Raw genomic sequence first — 14,731 nt, forward strand, 5'->3', positions numbered from 1 at the left:
GAAGTGATTGTGTTTTGGGAATCCTCAAGACTTCCCCAGGTTTGATGACTTACTAGATGGACTCACAGGACTCAAATATTTGTACTCATAACTAGTATTTATTACAACAAACAGATACAAAGCAAAATCTTAGAATAGTACTCAAACCAAGTGTTATTTGGAGTTTATAACACAAAAGAGGGGCTTTCCATTTCCATTCCCACAGGCTTTGTGTTGTATAGGTGCTTATAAACAACTGGAGCCATAGAGAACCTTCAGTGAATTGCATTAAGCTACACCAAAAATTGGTAGCTAATTGATTGTAGGGTCTACCAGTTTCTACATCCCTGCTTTTCTGTTGTAAGAGTTGCTTGCTTGGAAAATACCTTTGTGTTAAGTCAGTGATCCTGGATCAAAGACATTCCAGAAGCTTGCTCTCCTCTGAAGGCCTGCAAAGTTCTCCAATTTTAGCTTCTAGTCTTGCTTTCTGGTTTTAGCTAGACTTGCCCACACTCTAAATTCAAACCATATCAGGCCATATATAGTCTCCTATTTTTTTAACTACTCCTGTGTCAGTGTCTAGTATCTTTTACCTAGAAAGTCCTAATCTATCCCCCTGTCCATGTATTTGAATCCTAATAAATTTTCAAGGCCCTGCTCAAATGTCATATCATCTATGAAACCTTCCTGTTTCTCACTCTCTTACTTTTTATGTTATAATTTCTCCCCTCCCTATTTCTGATTTAGCACATACTATAGGCTATATTGTGGCGAGTTGTTTATGTCATAGTTGTTTAAGCTTTTTAAAATAAAAAGCTATTCATATTCCAATGGGCCACAGCACCTAGTAGAGAGGAGCAAATAGAAACCCAGTGGTTTGCTGAATTGAATTACAATGGATTGGAAGGAGGTCTGGTAGGTTGTTAACAGAGGGAGGATTTAGCAAAAATCTTTCTTTTCTTTTGTTGGTAGGAATTATGTGAGTCTTTCATACTGTACCTTTATTGCAGAACAAAGTGCTGCATAGTTTGTTCTGCTGTAGTTTAGTGGGGATTCATTTTGTGATGGTTTCACAATAACCCTTTTATTTGTTTCACTTTTAAAAGCATAACACATATCAAGACATCACTTCAATTTGTTGCATGTGCTAAATCATTACTGTTTACAGATGGGCTAGTGTATCTGACATTCATGTTGAAAGGGAAAATTATACTCCTAGAATCCCATATGCCTTGCAACAGGATTTAGGACTCAAAACAAAACCTAATTTTATCTGAATCATGCACATCAGCAATAGGGAACTTTCGAAGAGGTGATTCCTAAAAGTAAATAAGCACCATTGTTAAGAATTTCAGGCTGTAAAAATAATGGTGTTTCTTTAAAAAATTGTTTATAAACAGTCTTGATATGGTTTGGGATGACATTCTTGCTCAAAGAAAATGGGAGGTATAGAGTCATATCTAGTTAATAAGTTGCATTAGAGCTAATTGAATGTATTCTTCCGAGTGCACAGTTTTGATCGCCTGTCTGTGGTTAGAGAACCAAATAGGTGACACCAAAAAAGCAACTTCTAAAAAACTTTTACTAGATTCTACCTTGGGTCTAAACAGTGGCTGGTGCCTGGTTATTTTCCAGTGTGAATTTTTTGAATGAATAAGTACATGAATGGGAGCTTGTTTCCTCATCTATAAGAGGAGGGTTTTAATATCCACTTTGAAGGATTATTGTTAAGAACAGAAAAAAATGTATAGAAACTGCTTTATGCAGTGCTTCACAAGTTGTTTATAAGTCATAGCTCCACAAATGACATGTATTGCTAATCATTTACTATACTTTCCCCTGTTTTCATATTGATGGTGGCAGTTGGTTGATTGCTATGGGAGAGACTATATCTTTCTGGTTGATGCTTCCTTTATTTTTCTTTCTATTTTATTTGTGCTGCATCTTTGCCTCTTATTTTTCGGAAGACTTAAGAATAGAGGTATTTGCTGTTTTATTCAGTTTGTTTTCCTGGACAAAATGACATGTGTGTGCATCATGGTTCAGGACTCCTGTTAATTTTTATATGAAGAGAAACCCCTGGGAAGGGATACATATACATGAGAGAGTCACTGTGAAATAAAACTCAAGGGTTGGAATATTGCTGTTATACACCAGAATCTGGAGTAAAAATGCTTTCTATAAAATGAGAATGCTTATGGATGCCAATTTACTTAACTTTCTAAACTATAATTTACCCTGTGGGAGTCATTAATAAACTCAGTAGAATTGAAATTCCTTGGAATGGTAATACATGCTGAAACCATGGAGGCATAGATTCTTGGAGAAGTGGTACATAAAAGATCATTTATTCCAGTTCAACTACATGCTTGATTGTCCTCTCTAGCTTCCTTGCCACAGAGATGCTCAGCTGTATTTCAAATGAACTCTAATAATGGTAGAAAAGGGTTTCTCTATATACCATAACCATCATTTCATCTACATTTTCTAGAATAAAGTGCTTCTTCACCTGGAGTCTCTATAGTTCTGTTGCTCTCCTCCCCTCCCTTCTTTCTCAAAACCAACCAGCCAACCAATGAAACACTCAACCAACCAAACAAACAACTACAAATGGGTATGTAATCATATAGTTTTGGGAAACATTGCATACATAGCTCACACACACAAGGAGTTGCAATCCTTGTATATGTATTTGCTAGGCAATTTTTCAGTATATTTAACCCCAATATTTCACGAAACTTACTTGATCATGAGCCTTTGCTTTTACCTAGAACACCTGTTTATAACTTACAACAGTAGCTGGCATATAGTAGGTGCTCAATAAATCTTTGTTTAAAAAAGTTAAGGAATGTAAAATTTTTAAAAATGATATAGGGTACCCTGTATAAAGATGACAAAGGTTCTGTATCTCTGAAAGTGACACAAACAAAATTGAATGGATATACCTTCCTCCTCTGTGAACCATCCTAAATATTTATTTTGACAGCTTGTAGGACTTAAAAATTTCTTCATATTTGAAATTGGAGCTTGTATCCTCATTTGCACAACTACCTTTCATGTTCTAGAAGAAATATTAGTGATAACTTCACAATAAAAGCTTGTTTCTTTTGCTTCCTGATCAATATATGGAATGAATGAATTGGCAAGCACTGTTCTTGTCTTTTGTTTTTAGTTGTGCCTGATTTTGTGTTTTTTATTTTACAAGCGTGTGGTTCTTCGGCAAGGTTCTTAAATGAAAAGCTGCTACAACTGGGTGTTTTTAAGGGTGTTTGTCAGATTACCTATTATCTTAGTGCCTCTTTTTTTGGCTTCTCAACTGGCCTTTTTGAGGTTTAGCAACTAGTCATATAAATAAAGAGAAGGCATGCTTTTCATTTGTGAGTAATTGAGCTTTCTACCTGGGACAGCTTGATAGCCCTCCTATCAAACGTGAATCTAGCTAACAAGGAACATGCTGTAATGTGGCCTTGATCCAGCATTGGTGATTCAGGCTTTTCATTTATCATGCTCTGTGGTAAAAGAGTCCAAAGGGTCAGCAAGAGGAACATTATAAATCATATTTGTTCTTTTGTATTTCAGTAGTAAATCTGTGCAGAAATTCAAGAGCATCAGATACAAAGATGGGTGGAACTCAGAGTACTGACTTTGGAGAAAGTTGACACTATTTCTCTTTTGTAGCTCCTCAGTGATAACCTGTATCTTCTGTTTCCTCTCATGTGTTATCTCCTCTCTCTTCAGTCTGTTTCCGACCCATGACTTTATTATTTCTAAAAATAATACCAACTTCTCTCTTAGTTATTTCATCCTTTTTCATTGGTATGGAAATGTTATTTTGTTGGCTCAGTTGTGGAAGACATTTTACAGTAGAAACATCAGTATGTTTTTTCTTATATGTATGGATTTTACTCGCCTTTGGATCTTACAGAATGTAAGGGGTCTTAGAAAGCATTTGTTGTATCACCCTCACTTCTAAAATGGGGTAATGAGAAGCATCTATCAGACCCTCAAACCTCAGAGGGAAGGTAGGGGAGGGTGGGGGTAAAGGGGAGAGTTCAACCAAAGGACTTGTATGCATGCATATAAGCATAACCAATGGACACAGACACCAGGGAAGTGAGGGCATGATTGGGGGGCAATGGGGGGATAAGGACACATATGTAATACCTTAATCAATAAAGAAAAAAAATAAAATGGGGTAATGAGGTGAGGGGTAGGGAGTGACTTGCTCAGGATCACAGAGCAGCTCTCTGACCCAGCCAGTACTAGGCTCAGGGCCTCCCACTCCCAGTCTTTGGCCTTTTATTTTATGCCAGATACCTCTCTTATTATATAAGTGGATTTACACAATTTAGAGTAAATGGACATCTTTCTGTACCTATGCAGGAACCTGAATGGTGTGGGAGGAATGAAGTTGCAGATATTAGTACTTCTAGATCTGCCATCTGAAATAAAATTCATGAATTTATCTTCTACTGATAAAAGCAGGGAGGGATTTGAATTTCATTATGTAGGAATACTTTTTTAAAATATATTTTATTGATTTTTTTATAGAGAGGAAGGGAGAGGGAGAGAGCGTTAGAAACATCGATGGGAGAGAAACATCAATCAGCTGCCTCCTGCACACCCCCTACTGGGGATGTGACCGCAACCAAGGAACATGCCCTTGACCGGAATCGAACCTGGGACCCTTGAGTCTGCAGGCCGACGCTCTATCCACTGAGCCAAATCAGTTAGGGCTGTAGGAATATTTTAATGCCTAATGCTCTTATTTATTTGTTTATTTATTTAATAAACATCTTGTTTTTTATCTTTTAAAAATTATGTTTTCATTGATTTCAGAGAGAGGAAGAGAGAGATAGAAACATCAACCATTGATCGGCTGCCTCCTGCACACACCTACTGGGGATTGAGCCTGCAGCCAGGCATGTGCCCTGACTGGGAATCAAACCGTGACTCCTGGTTGATGCTCAACCACTGAGCCACATCAGCCAGGCCTAATGCTCTTATTTAAATGGCAGAAAACATTTGTGGCATTGCCACTTTTACAGGCCTTGAAGGGCAGAGAGAGTTCTAGTCCTCTTTGCATTATTCCCATTCTTACCCTTCTTCTATGTCTCCATGTCTAAAAATGTCATTGTGGGACACATATTTGTGGCTGACAGAAGCACATTCTTTTATCTGAGGAAACATGTAACACTGAAAAAATAACTGTATTGGGCAGTTTGGATATAAAGACATAAAAATGTGGAAGTGTACTCCTTGGCTTGGGACATACCAGGAGCCTCATTTTAAAAACATTACAAGACATTTTTAGGAATTGATTTTTATACAGATTTTTAATGGCATAGATTTTATGAAAATAATTTTTTTAATTAATTGCTTTATGTTTCAATTGGGGGAGGATGATGGGTGGGTCATTTTGTAACAGTTACCCTATTCAAGTGTCTAGTGTGGACCCATTGCGAACTTGTTTTTGTCATGCCCTTGAGCAGGGTTGACCCTGATAAACCACATCCATAGTGTATGGTTTGAGGAGCACTAAGAAGAGTAATGTGTCATCTGCCTGACACCACCAGAGACTAGGTCTTTGAATGCCTTTTATATCAGAGACAAGTGGAAAATATGGCTTCTATAAGAGATGTGAAACCACAGGCATTAAAACCAATAATCCAAAATAGCCTAGTTTGATGACCTGTTTTATTTTAAAAAGTTATTCTTGCTTATGGACCAGAGGCAGGTAGTGGACTTTGATTTTTGGCTCCTATAGAGTTCACTAGAATTGAACATTAGACATCAGCACTTAAGATCAGGGACAACTAAAACATTGAACAATGAGTGCAAGGATATTGTTCTACTGTAATGATCAAAGGTGAGTTAATATGATACTGTTTATAAAAGACCTATTATTATGTCAGGTATTTTGCATTTAGTTGGCACAGCACCCTCTGAGGGAGATGCTATTATGCCCAGTTTACAAGTGAGGAAACAGGCTCAGAGAGGCTAAGTAACTTGCACTTGTTTGTTCAGCCAGTAAATGCAACAAATTGAGATTTGAATTCAGGTCTGTCTGACTCAAAAGCCACATGTTTCACCGTACTTACTCTCCAACTCTTTTCCTGACTTATAAAATGGGATAATAATAATACCTTCCTTTCAGGTTATTTTAAGGATTTAATAAGATAAGAGATCTGAGAAGTGATTTGTAATTTCTAATAAAGTTTTGTGGCATAAAAGGCATTATCATAAGTAGAGGATAGTCTGCTAGTGTCTCTGTGACTATCTACCCTAGTGCCTCCATGGCTATCTACCTTTAAATATGCAGGTGTCCCAAATATGTATACACACTTTGAATAATTACTAATTCCAATGGATTAAATCTGAAAATAAAGAAACATCAATTGGGCTCTCAAAAATCTATGCGTATACAGTTTTTAGGGACATCCTATATATCCAGAGTTGGGACCTTTGCTCCTGGCTTTCTGGTGAATGAGAGTAGTTTATATCCTGGGCACAGATTCTGAGAACTAGGACACTGGTCCTACTTACTTAGTGATGTTTTCAACAGTGAGATTTCCCTGCCATGTAGCTGAAGAGTAAAAAAGGGAAGATCAGCAGCGTGTCTGTGGACACAGATCTGTGGGACCCCTGGAATTCTTTTTAGCACAATGTGCAACCACGGGTATGGTTCTAGCTGTACTTTAACATATATGTCATTTCTCTTTCTTATTTGTCATAGATTCTGAGCTGCATCTCTGTGTAAAGGACATCAGTCATTTCTTAATGCAAGACATTGCATTTTTGTCCGGTAAGCAGACTTTTACATATATTTAGATGAGATAAATGTATGAATCTATTAGCAAAGTTAGTTTGGTCCTTATTAGTGTGTGTGTGTGTGTGTGTGTGTGTGAGAGAGAGAGAGAGACACTTTTAATAAACACTTTACATGTGTAAATAGTTGCTAAAAAATAGACATTTAGAGAATAATTGCAGGTTTTTCAATACATTAGATATGTGATTAAAACCAATCTTACCACCTTTGTGTATTGACTTTCAGCTAAGTCTTTAGAAGTGCATGATAGGTGAAAGTACAGGTTGCCCCTAACTGCTCTCCCCTGCTGGCCTGGTCACCCCCAACTGCTCTCCCCTGCAGGCCTGGTTCCCCCCAACGGCCCTCCCCTGCAGGCCTGGTCTTCCCAACTGCCCTACCCTGCAGGCCAGATCGCCCCCAACTGCCCTCCCTCACAGGTTTGGTCCCTTCCAACTGCCCTCCCCTGATGGCCTGTTCCCCCACAACTACCCTCCCCTGCAGACCTGGTCCCCCCCAACTGCCCTCCCCTGCAGTCCTGGTCGCCCCCAACTGCCTTCCCCTGCAGGCATGGTCCCCCCAACTGCCCTCCCCTGCTGGCCTGATCACCCCAACTGCCCTCCCCTGCAGGCCATCTTGTGGTGGCCATCTTGTGTCCACATGGGTTGTGGCCATCTTGTGTGTTAGAGTGATGGTCAATTTGCATATTACCTCTTTATTATATAAGAGGATTCTGTCAAATCACTCATTTAATCAAATAGCAGGTACTAAGTTGTTTTATTTAAGGATTTCATTTACACATGATAAAAGAAGTTTACTTTTCTAAAATATGTATCTGTGTTTGTATATGTATATGCATTTGTATATAATTAAAAATAATTTTATATTCTTTATTGTTTAAAATATTACATAAGTCGCCCTTTTTACCCAGTGAACTCTCCCGGCCACCAGCACATGCCCCCACCCCCCCAATTGTCTGTGTCCATTGATTATGTTTATATGAATGAATACAAGTCCTTTGGTTGATCTTTTACCCCCTCACTCCCTGCCTTCCCTCATAGATCGGACAGTCTGTTTGATGCTTCTAAAACTCTGGTTCTATTTTTTATTGTTTTTTTCTTTATTGATTAAGGTATTACATATGTGTCCTTATTCACCCATTGCTCCGCACCCCCAACTCTTGCCCTCACCCCCCTGGTGTCTGTGTCTATTGGTGAGGCTTATATGCATGCATACAAGTCCTTTGGTTGATCTCTCCTCCTTACCCCCAAACTCCCCTCTGAGGTTTGAGCATCTGATTGATGCTTCTCTGTCTCTAGATCTGTTTTTGTTCATCAGTTTATGTTCATTATATTCCACAAATGAGTGAGATCATGTGATATTTATCTTTCTCTGACTAACTTATTTCATTTAGCATAATTCTCTCCAGTTCCATCCATGCTGTTGCAAATGGTAAGAATTTCTTCTTTTTTACCGCAGCATAGTATTCCATTGTGTAGATGTACCATAGATTTCTAATCCACACATCTGCTGATGGGAACTTAGGGTGTTTCCAAATCTTAGCTATTGTAAATTGTGCTGCTATGAACATAGGAGTGCATATATCCTTTCTGATTGGTGTTTCTGATTTCTTGAGATATAGTCTGAGAAGTGGGATTACTGGGTTAAATGGAGGATCCATTTTAATTTTTTGAGGAAATGCCATACTGTGGCTGCACCAGACTGCATTCCCACCAGCAGTGCAAAAGGGTTCCTTTTTTTCTGTATCCTCACCAGCACTTTTCGTTTGTTGATTTGTTGATGGTAGCCATTTTGACAGGTGTGAGATGGTACTTCATTGTCATTTTGATTTGAATCTCTTGGATGATTAGTGACTTTGAGCATGTTTTCATATGTCTCTTGGCCTTCCTTATGTCTTCTTTTGAAAAGTATCTATTTAGATCCATTGTGCATTTTTTGATTGGGTTGTTTTTCTTCCTTTTGTTAAGTTGTATGAGTTCCCTGTAAATGTTGGAGATTAAACCCTTATTGGAGATAACATTGGCAAATATGTTCTCCCATGCAGTGGGCTTTCTTGTCGTTTTGTGAATGGTTTCTTTGGTTGTGCAGAAGCTTTAACCTTTTGCACTCGGATGTCGAGTGTGACTCGACACGGTTAGCATTAGAATAAAGGAATCGAGAAAAAATCAAGCGAGTGCAAAGGGTTAAATTTTATGTAGTCCCATTTGTTTATTTTCTCTTTAGTTTCCATTGCCCTAGGAGCTGTATCAGTGAAGATATTGCTTCAGCATATGTCTGAGATTTCGCTGCCTGTGGATTCCGCCAATCCTATCTAATAATAGAGTAATATGCAAATTGACCGTACCTTCGTTACACCCACCAGCCACGCCCCAACCACGCCCACCAGCAAACCGTTGCAGGGATGCTGGGGTGTGGCTGAGCCCAAGGCCTGGAAAGCCTCTGGCGGAGGCTTTCCTGGCCTTGGGCACCAGTGGGGAGCCTGCACGGATCGCAGGCAACCACTGGGGGTTGGCTTCTACGATCCTTAGCAGGGACGCTGGGTGCGGCCGAGCCCAAGGCCTGGAAAGCCTGCAACCAAGGTACATGCCCTTGACCGGAATCGAACCTGGGACCCTTCAGTCCGCAGGCTGATGCTCTATCCACTGAGCCAAACCGGTTAGGGTGACAACCACTAACTTTTAATTGGGGTGTTAAGATCATGTACATTTAATGTGATTAGTCATATAGCTGGGTTTACATATACTATTGTACTATTTGTCCCATTATTTTTTTTCCTTTCCATTTCTACTTTCTTTTGGGTTGAATATTTATAATTCCACTCTCTCTCCTTTGCCATTGTCATATTTTATTGTACATTGAATTTTTATATCCTTATATCTTTAGTCACTTAAATTCAGCCAAGTAAGAATTACAACTAAACCTCTTTAAAATTTTCTATTAGCAAGCTAAATTCTAAGGCCACCCTACAACTTTCCTCCTAAAATTTTTTTCAGTCACCACTTAGCACTAAATGTTTATTAAGCTAGTATTCTGTGCACATGTGCTAGGCTGGGTTTAGAGTGCAACCTTAAGTATGTGTAAGGTTTATCCCTGCACATAGGTGGCTTTCATTCTCAATATTCCTCATGCTCCAGGCTGCAGAGAGGGTCATGGAATAGGGTGTGCATTTGAATTTTAACCCACAGAGAATTTATTGTCAGTCTCTCTTTGCATTGGTAGGATTTCTATACCATTGTTGCTATTATTGCTTATGTTGTGTCTTTACAAATCTATAAGAATATCACTTATTTCCTCTATTCTTTCATGCCCATCATGACTCTAGGAGGTGGTTGATTATATAAAGGTTTCCACTTGCTGTTAAACCGCCAATTATCCATTTTAAATTAAGTTTTAGTATTGCTAAAGAAACAGTTATTTCCCAATATCCTTGGTTGTCCAATTTAAGGTATCAACTATATTTTTGATTGTACATTCCATGATATTTTCTTCTAACTATATTCACTTACTTTGTTCTCCACCCCCATATCCATTTAAGATCTACTTTGTCACTTTTTTCTAGTAAACTTAGGAGCATGGTGACATTTTGGTTTATGTAGAGGTATCACCCTTATAAAGTTACATTGGCCAAAAACTCTCTCCTAACTGATCCTCTCATATTTAAAAATGATCTTTCTTGCATTATTGTCACACAAATTATTAATTTGCTTGATTTTTAAATACTATTTTAGGTGGCCGGGGAAAGGACAATGCTTGGATCATTACATTTCCAGAAAATTGTAATTTCAGATGCATACCAGAAGAAGTGATAACAAAAGTACTGACATATTTGACATCTATTGCAAGGTATGGGATTTCCTAACAGTTTTCAATTTGTTTTATATTACATAACCATATGAATGTAATAACAGGACAATGGCTTTTAAGTATGACTATTATTATTATTGTAAATGATCATAAGAATCACCTTCAGAGTAGATAAGAAATAGAAGGGGAAGCAGTCAGCTAACTAAATAGCTATAAAAATTATATGGGGGATTTCTGAATACAAAATTGGGGGTCTAGAAATATTTGTCCCCATGAAGAACATAAGTTGAAATTTACAATAGTATATAAAGTTTTAATTTGTGCAAAAGGAAATCTTACTAGTCAAGAGTGAGGGCAGCTATTCTTCAGTTCTTCCAAGGGTAAAATAAGAAGACTAAATGTTAAATAGACTCAAAAGTGATATCCTATATAATAAAGAGGTAATATGCAAATTGACCCTCACACCCTCACACAAGATGGCCGCCCCCATGTGGTCAAAGATGGCCACCACAAGATGGCCAGCAGGGGAGGGCAGTTGTTGGTTATCAGGCCAGCAGGGGAGGGCAGTTAGGGGCAACCAGGACAGCAGGGAAGGGCAGTTTGGAGGGACCAGGGCTACAGGGGAGGGCAGTTGGGGGCAACGGGGCCGGCAGGGGAGGGCTGTTGGGGGCGACCAGGCCAGCAGGGGAAGGCAGTTGGGAGGGAACCAGGCCTGCAGGGGAGGGCAATTGGGGATGACCAGGCCGGCAGGGGAGGGCAGTTGGGGGTGACTGGGCCGGCAGGGGAGGGCGGTTGCTGGTTACCAGGCCTGCAGGGAAGGCAGTTGGGGGCAATCGGGCCAGCAGGTGAGGGCAGTTGGGGACGATCTGGCCGGCAGGGGAGTGGTTAGGGGGTGATCAGGCTGGCAGGCAGGCGAGTAATTGGAGAGGGAACAGGCTGAGGGACAACCCCCCCCCCCCCCCCGCCCAGTGCACAAATTTTGTGCACCGGGCCTCTAGTTGTAATATATTAGGAGGAACTTATTGATATTGGAGAACATTTGAGACTTGAACACTTTAAGAGAGAATCTTTCAAAAGCTCCCTTAAAGATCTTATTTAGGTTGAAGATAAATTTGTTAAAGGAAACATTTTACAGTTGCTTATCCTGAAGACTAAGGGGGCACAAATCTAGGATGGTAAAATTGTGAAGAGTCTCCTGGACAAATATCAAATTCTAAAAAACTAAATTTACAGAACACCCCTTGAAGCTTGAAAATGGTCATTTTAGGGCAAATATAAATTCTAGCTTTTGAAAAGCTTTTGGCTTGGAGGAGGCTTAGGTGTAACTTTCTTTGGTTGTCTCTATTCTGGGTTCATCCATACCTGCTGCCTCCACCATGCTGTCGAAGTTCAACCCTAATGAAATCAAAGTTATATACCGTAGCTGCTACAGTGAGGAAGTTGGTGCCACATCTGCCTTGGTCCCCAAGATCAACCTTCTGTGTCTGACTCCAAAAAAATGTTGGTATTTACATGGCTAGAGCAATTGTTGATTGGAAGAGTCTGGAGATTACAGTGAAACTGACCATGCAGAACAAACAGGCCCATATTAAGGTAGTACCTTCTGCCTCTGCCCTGATCATCAAAGCCCTCAAAGAACTTCCAAGAGGCAGAAAGAACGGAGAAAAACTGCATTAAGCAGAGTGGAAATATTATTTTTGATGAGATTATTAACATTGTCTGACAGATGTGGTACTGATGTTTAACTATATAACTCTCTGTAACCATTATGGAGATCCTGGGGACTGCCCAGTTTGTGGGCTGCAATGTTGATGGCTGCAACCCTCATGACATCATAGATGACATCAACAGTGGTGCAGTAGAATGCCCTGCTAGTTAAGAACTACAAAGGAAAATGTTTCAATTAAAGATCATTTAACAATAAAAAAAAGTTTTGTTATCCACTAAACTGCATTCCCTAAAATGGTAGACAAAAGATTAAAACATATTTAATAGTATTTTTCTGAATGAATGAATAAATGAATGATTGTTGGCTTATGGTGGATTACCATGGAAAGTTAAATCTGATGTCATGAAAGACAGCTGTCTATAAGGTTTACCCATACCCATGATTGCAGTATTCCAAATCCATTTTAGTAACCTATCTGCATTACACTCTCAGTTGTATATTTTAAACATTGACATTAATGCTGAAAAAGATATTTTAAATAGTGAGTCATGGAATAAATTGGTTTTCCAAGGTAGCACTTTGTGATAGCTTCCAAATCCAAAACTGTCTTTAATTAAGACATCAAATTAAATGAAATAATCAGAAGTAAGGATGTATCTAGCAAATTTGGATTATTACTAATAAGTACATATTATTTTCTCTTATTTTGCAGGAAAAATGGATCTGACTCCCGGTTTACCATTATTCTTGATCGAAGATTGGATACATGGTCTTCTATCAAAATCTCTCTCCAAAAAATCTCTGTAAGTACAAATGCATTTTTAGTAACTTATTTTTGTTTTACATTATATGTTCTGTTTGTGGGGATATAGAATATTTTGGTACTGATGGAGATGAAAAATTACTGATGGAGACAATAAAATAGATGTGATGGTGAGGTGGGAAAGTAGGAAGAAGAGATGGTACAGGAGATTGAGCTAAACAACTCCACCCAAAATAAAACCTAATGGGAAAGAATGAGTAGTTAATGGTTCCTGTTATGAGTGGAAGAGACTCATGGTTCCTTATGACTTTCAGAGCAAGGCAAGTTTTTATGGGAACTTTTAAAACTGGAAATAGCTGTGTTGTATACTCATTGTAATATGGAAAAGTATAAAGAAGAAAGTTTAAAACAGTAGTTAATAATCCAACCATCCAAAAATAAGCACTTTTTAACAAGTGTATCTTTCCAGGTTCCCCCCACACCTCACACCTGGGATAGAGTTAGGAAGTGAGTCACATATAAAATGACATATATCACTTTTTGGGATCTAGTCCCCAGCTTTCTAAGATCCAGATAAAACAGTTTCCCTAAAGGAAACATTATGAGAGACGCAATCCTGCCCACAGGGAAGATGATCTTTTACATTGTGAGGCTCACCTGCATATAGCGGCATTGTTTGAAACTTCTCTTTCATAAAAGAGGAGGGAGATGAAGAAGCTGTAGACTCCTTCTGAGCTGGCAACAGTAGGGCTGTCTGTGGAAGTACCATGTCATCAACTTTCAATCAGACCAGAGTAGCTGGGAATCAATATATTTTTTCTTTGGGAGTCTAACATCATCAACCATCTGAAATTCTTATTTGTCTCCTGACTTACACAGGAGGCCACACCCAGCAGAGAAAGTTGATTTGTCAATGCAAGACAAAAATCTAGGTTGTTAGGCTTCTGAGCCTGGGTTCTTTTTACTATACTAAGTTGCTAACAAGTGTAAAAAATCCAGTTGATACTTGAACAGCACACGGCTTTGAACTATGTGGGTTCACTTACATACGTATTTTTTTTCAATGAATACCATAAATGTACTTTCTTTTCCTTTCTCTTAATAAATTTTTCTTTTCTCTATCTTACTTTATTTTAAGAATATAGTATATAACACATATAATATGAAAATATGTGTTAATCTACTGTTTATATTATGGGTAAGACTTCCAGTCAACATTAGGCTATTAGTAGTTAAGTTTTGGCAGTCAAAAGTTATATATATACTAGAGGCCTGATGCATGAAATTCATGCATGGGGGGGCTGTCCCTCAGCCCGGCCTGCACCCTGTCCAATCCAGAACCCCTTGGGGATGTCTGACTGCTGGTTTAGGCCTAATCCCGACAGTCGGACATCCCTTTCACAATCTGGGACTGCTAGCTCCTAATCACTCGCCTGCCTGCCTGCCTGATTGCCCTTAACCACCTCTGCCTGCCAGCCTGATTCCCCTAACTGCTCCCCTGCTGGCCTGATTGCCCCCTAACTTCCCTCCCCTGCCAGCCTGATTGCCCCTAACTGCCCTCCCCTGCCACCCTGATCGCCCCTAACTGCCCTCCCTTGCTGGCCTGATTGCCCCTAACTGCCCTTCCTTGCTGGCCTGATCGCCCCCAACTGCTCCCCACTGCCAGCTTGATTGCCCCCTAACTGCTCGC

At 39.3% G+C, this 14,731-nt stretch overlaps 1 protein-coding gene and 1 pseudogene across 2 annotated transcripts in view; both read left to right on the top strand.

Annotated features, from left to right (window-relative positions):
- The window catches only part of MCF2 (MCF.2 cell line derived transforming sequence), a gene marked incomplete at its 3' end in the record, with an annotated part of 137,546 nt that overhangs the window by 28,988 nt on the left and 93,827 nt on the right, over positions 1–14,731 (top strand). Inside the window, exons 2-4 of the mRNA XM_079764605.1 lie at positions 6,716–6,784; positions 10,534–10,648; positions 12,991–13,081. Coding sequence (XP_079620731.1) covers positions 6,716–6,784; positions 10,534–10,648; positions 12,991–13,081 — 275 coding nt within the window. The remainder of the gene's footprint in view (positions 1–6,715; positions 6,785–10,533; positions 10,649–12,990; positions 13,082–14,731) is intronic.
- LOC307096238 (large ribosomal subunit protein uL11-like) lies at positions 11,986–12,488 on the top strand (annotated as a pseudogene). The gene has a single exon. The product of its transcript is annotated as a large ribosomal subunit protein uL11-like (transcript).

The sequence above is a fragment of the Cnephaeus nilssonii genome, assembly GCF_951640355.1.
Source record: "Cnephaeus nilssonii genome assembly, chromosome: X".
Lineage (NCBI taxonomy): Eukaryota > Metazoa > Chordata > Mammalia > Chiroptera > Vespertilionidae > Cnephaeus > Cnephaeus nilssonii.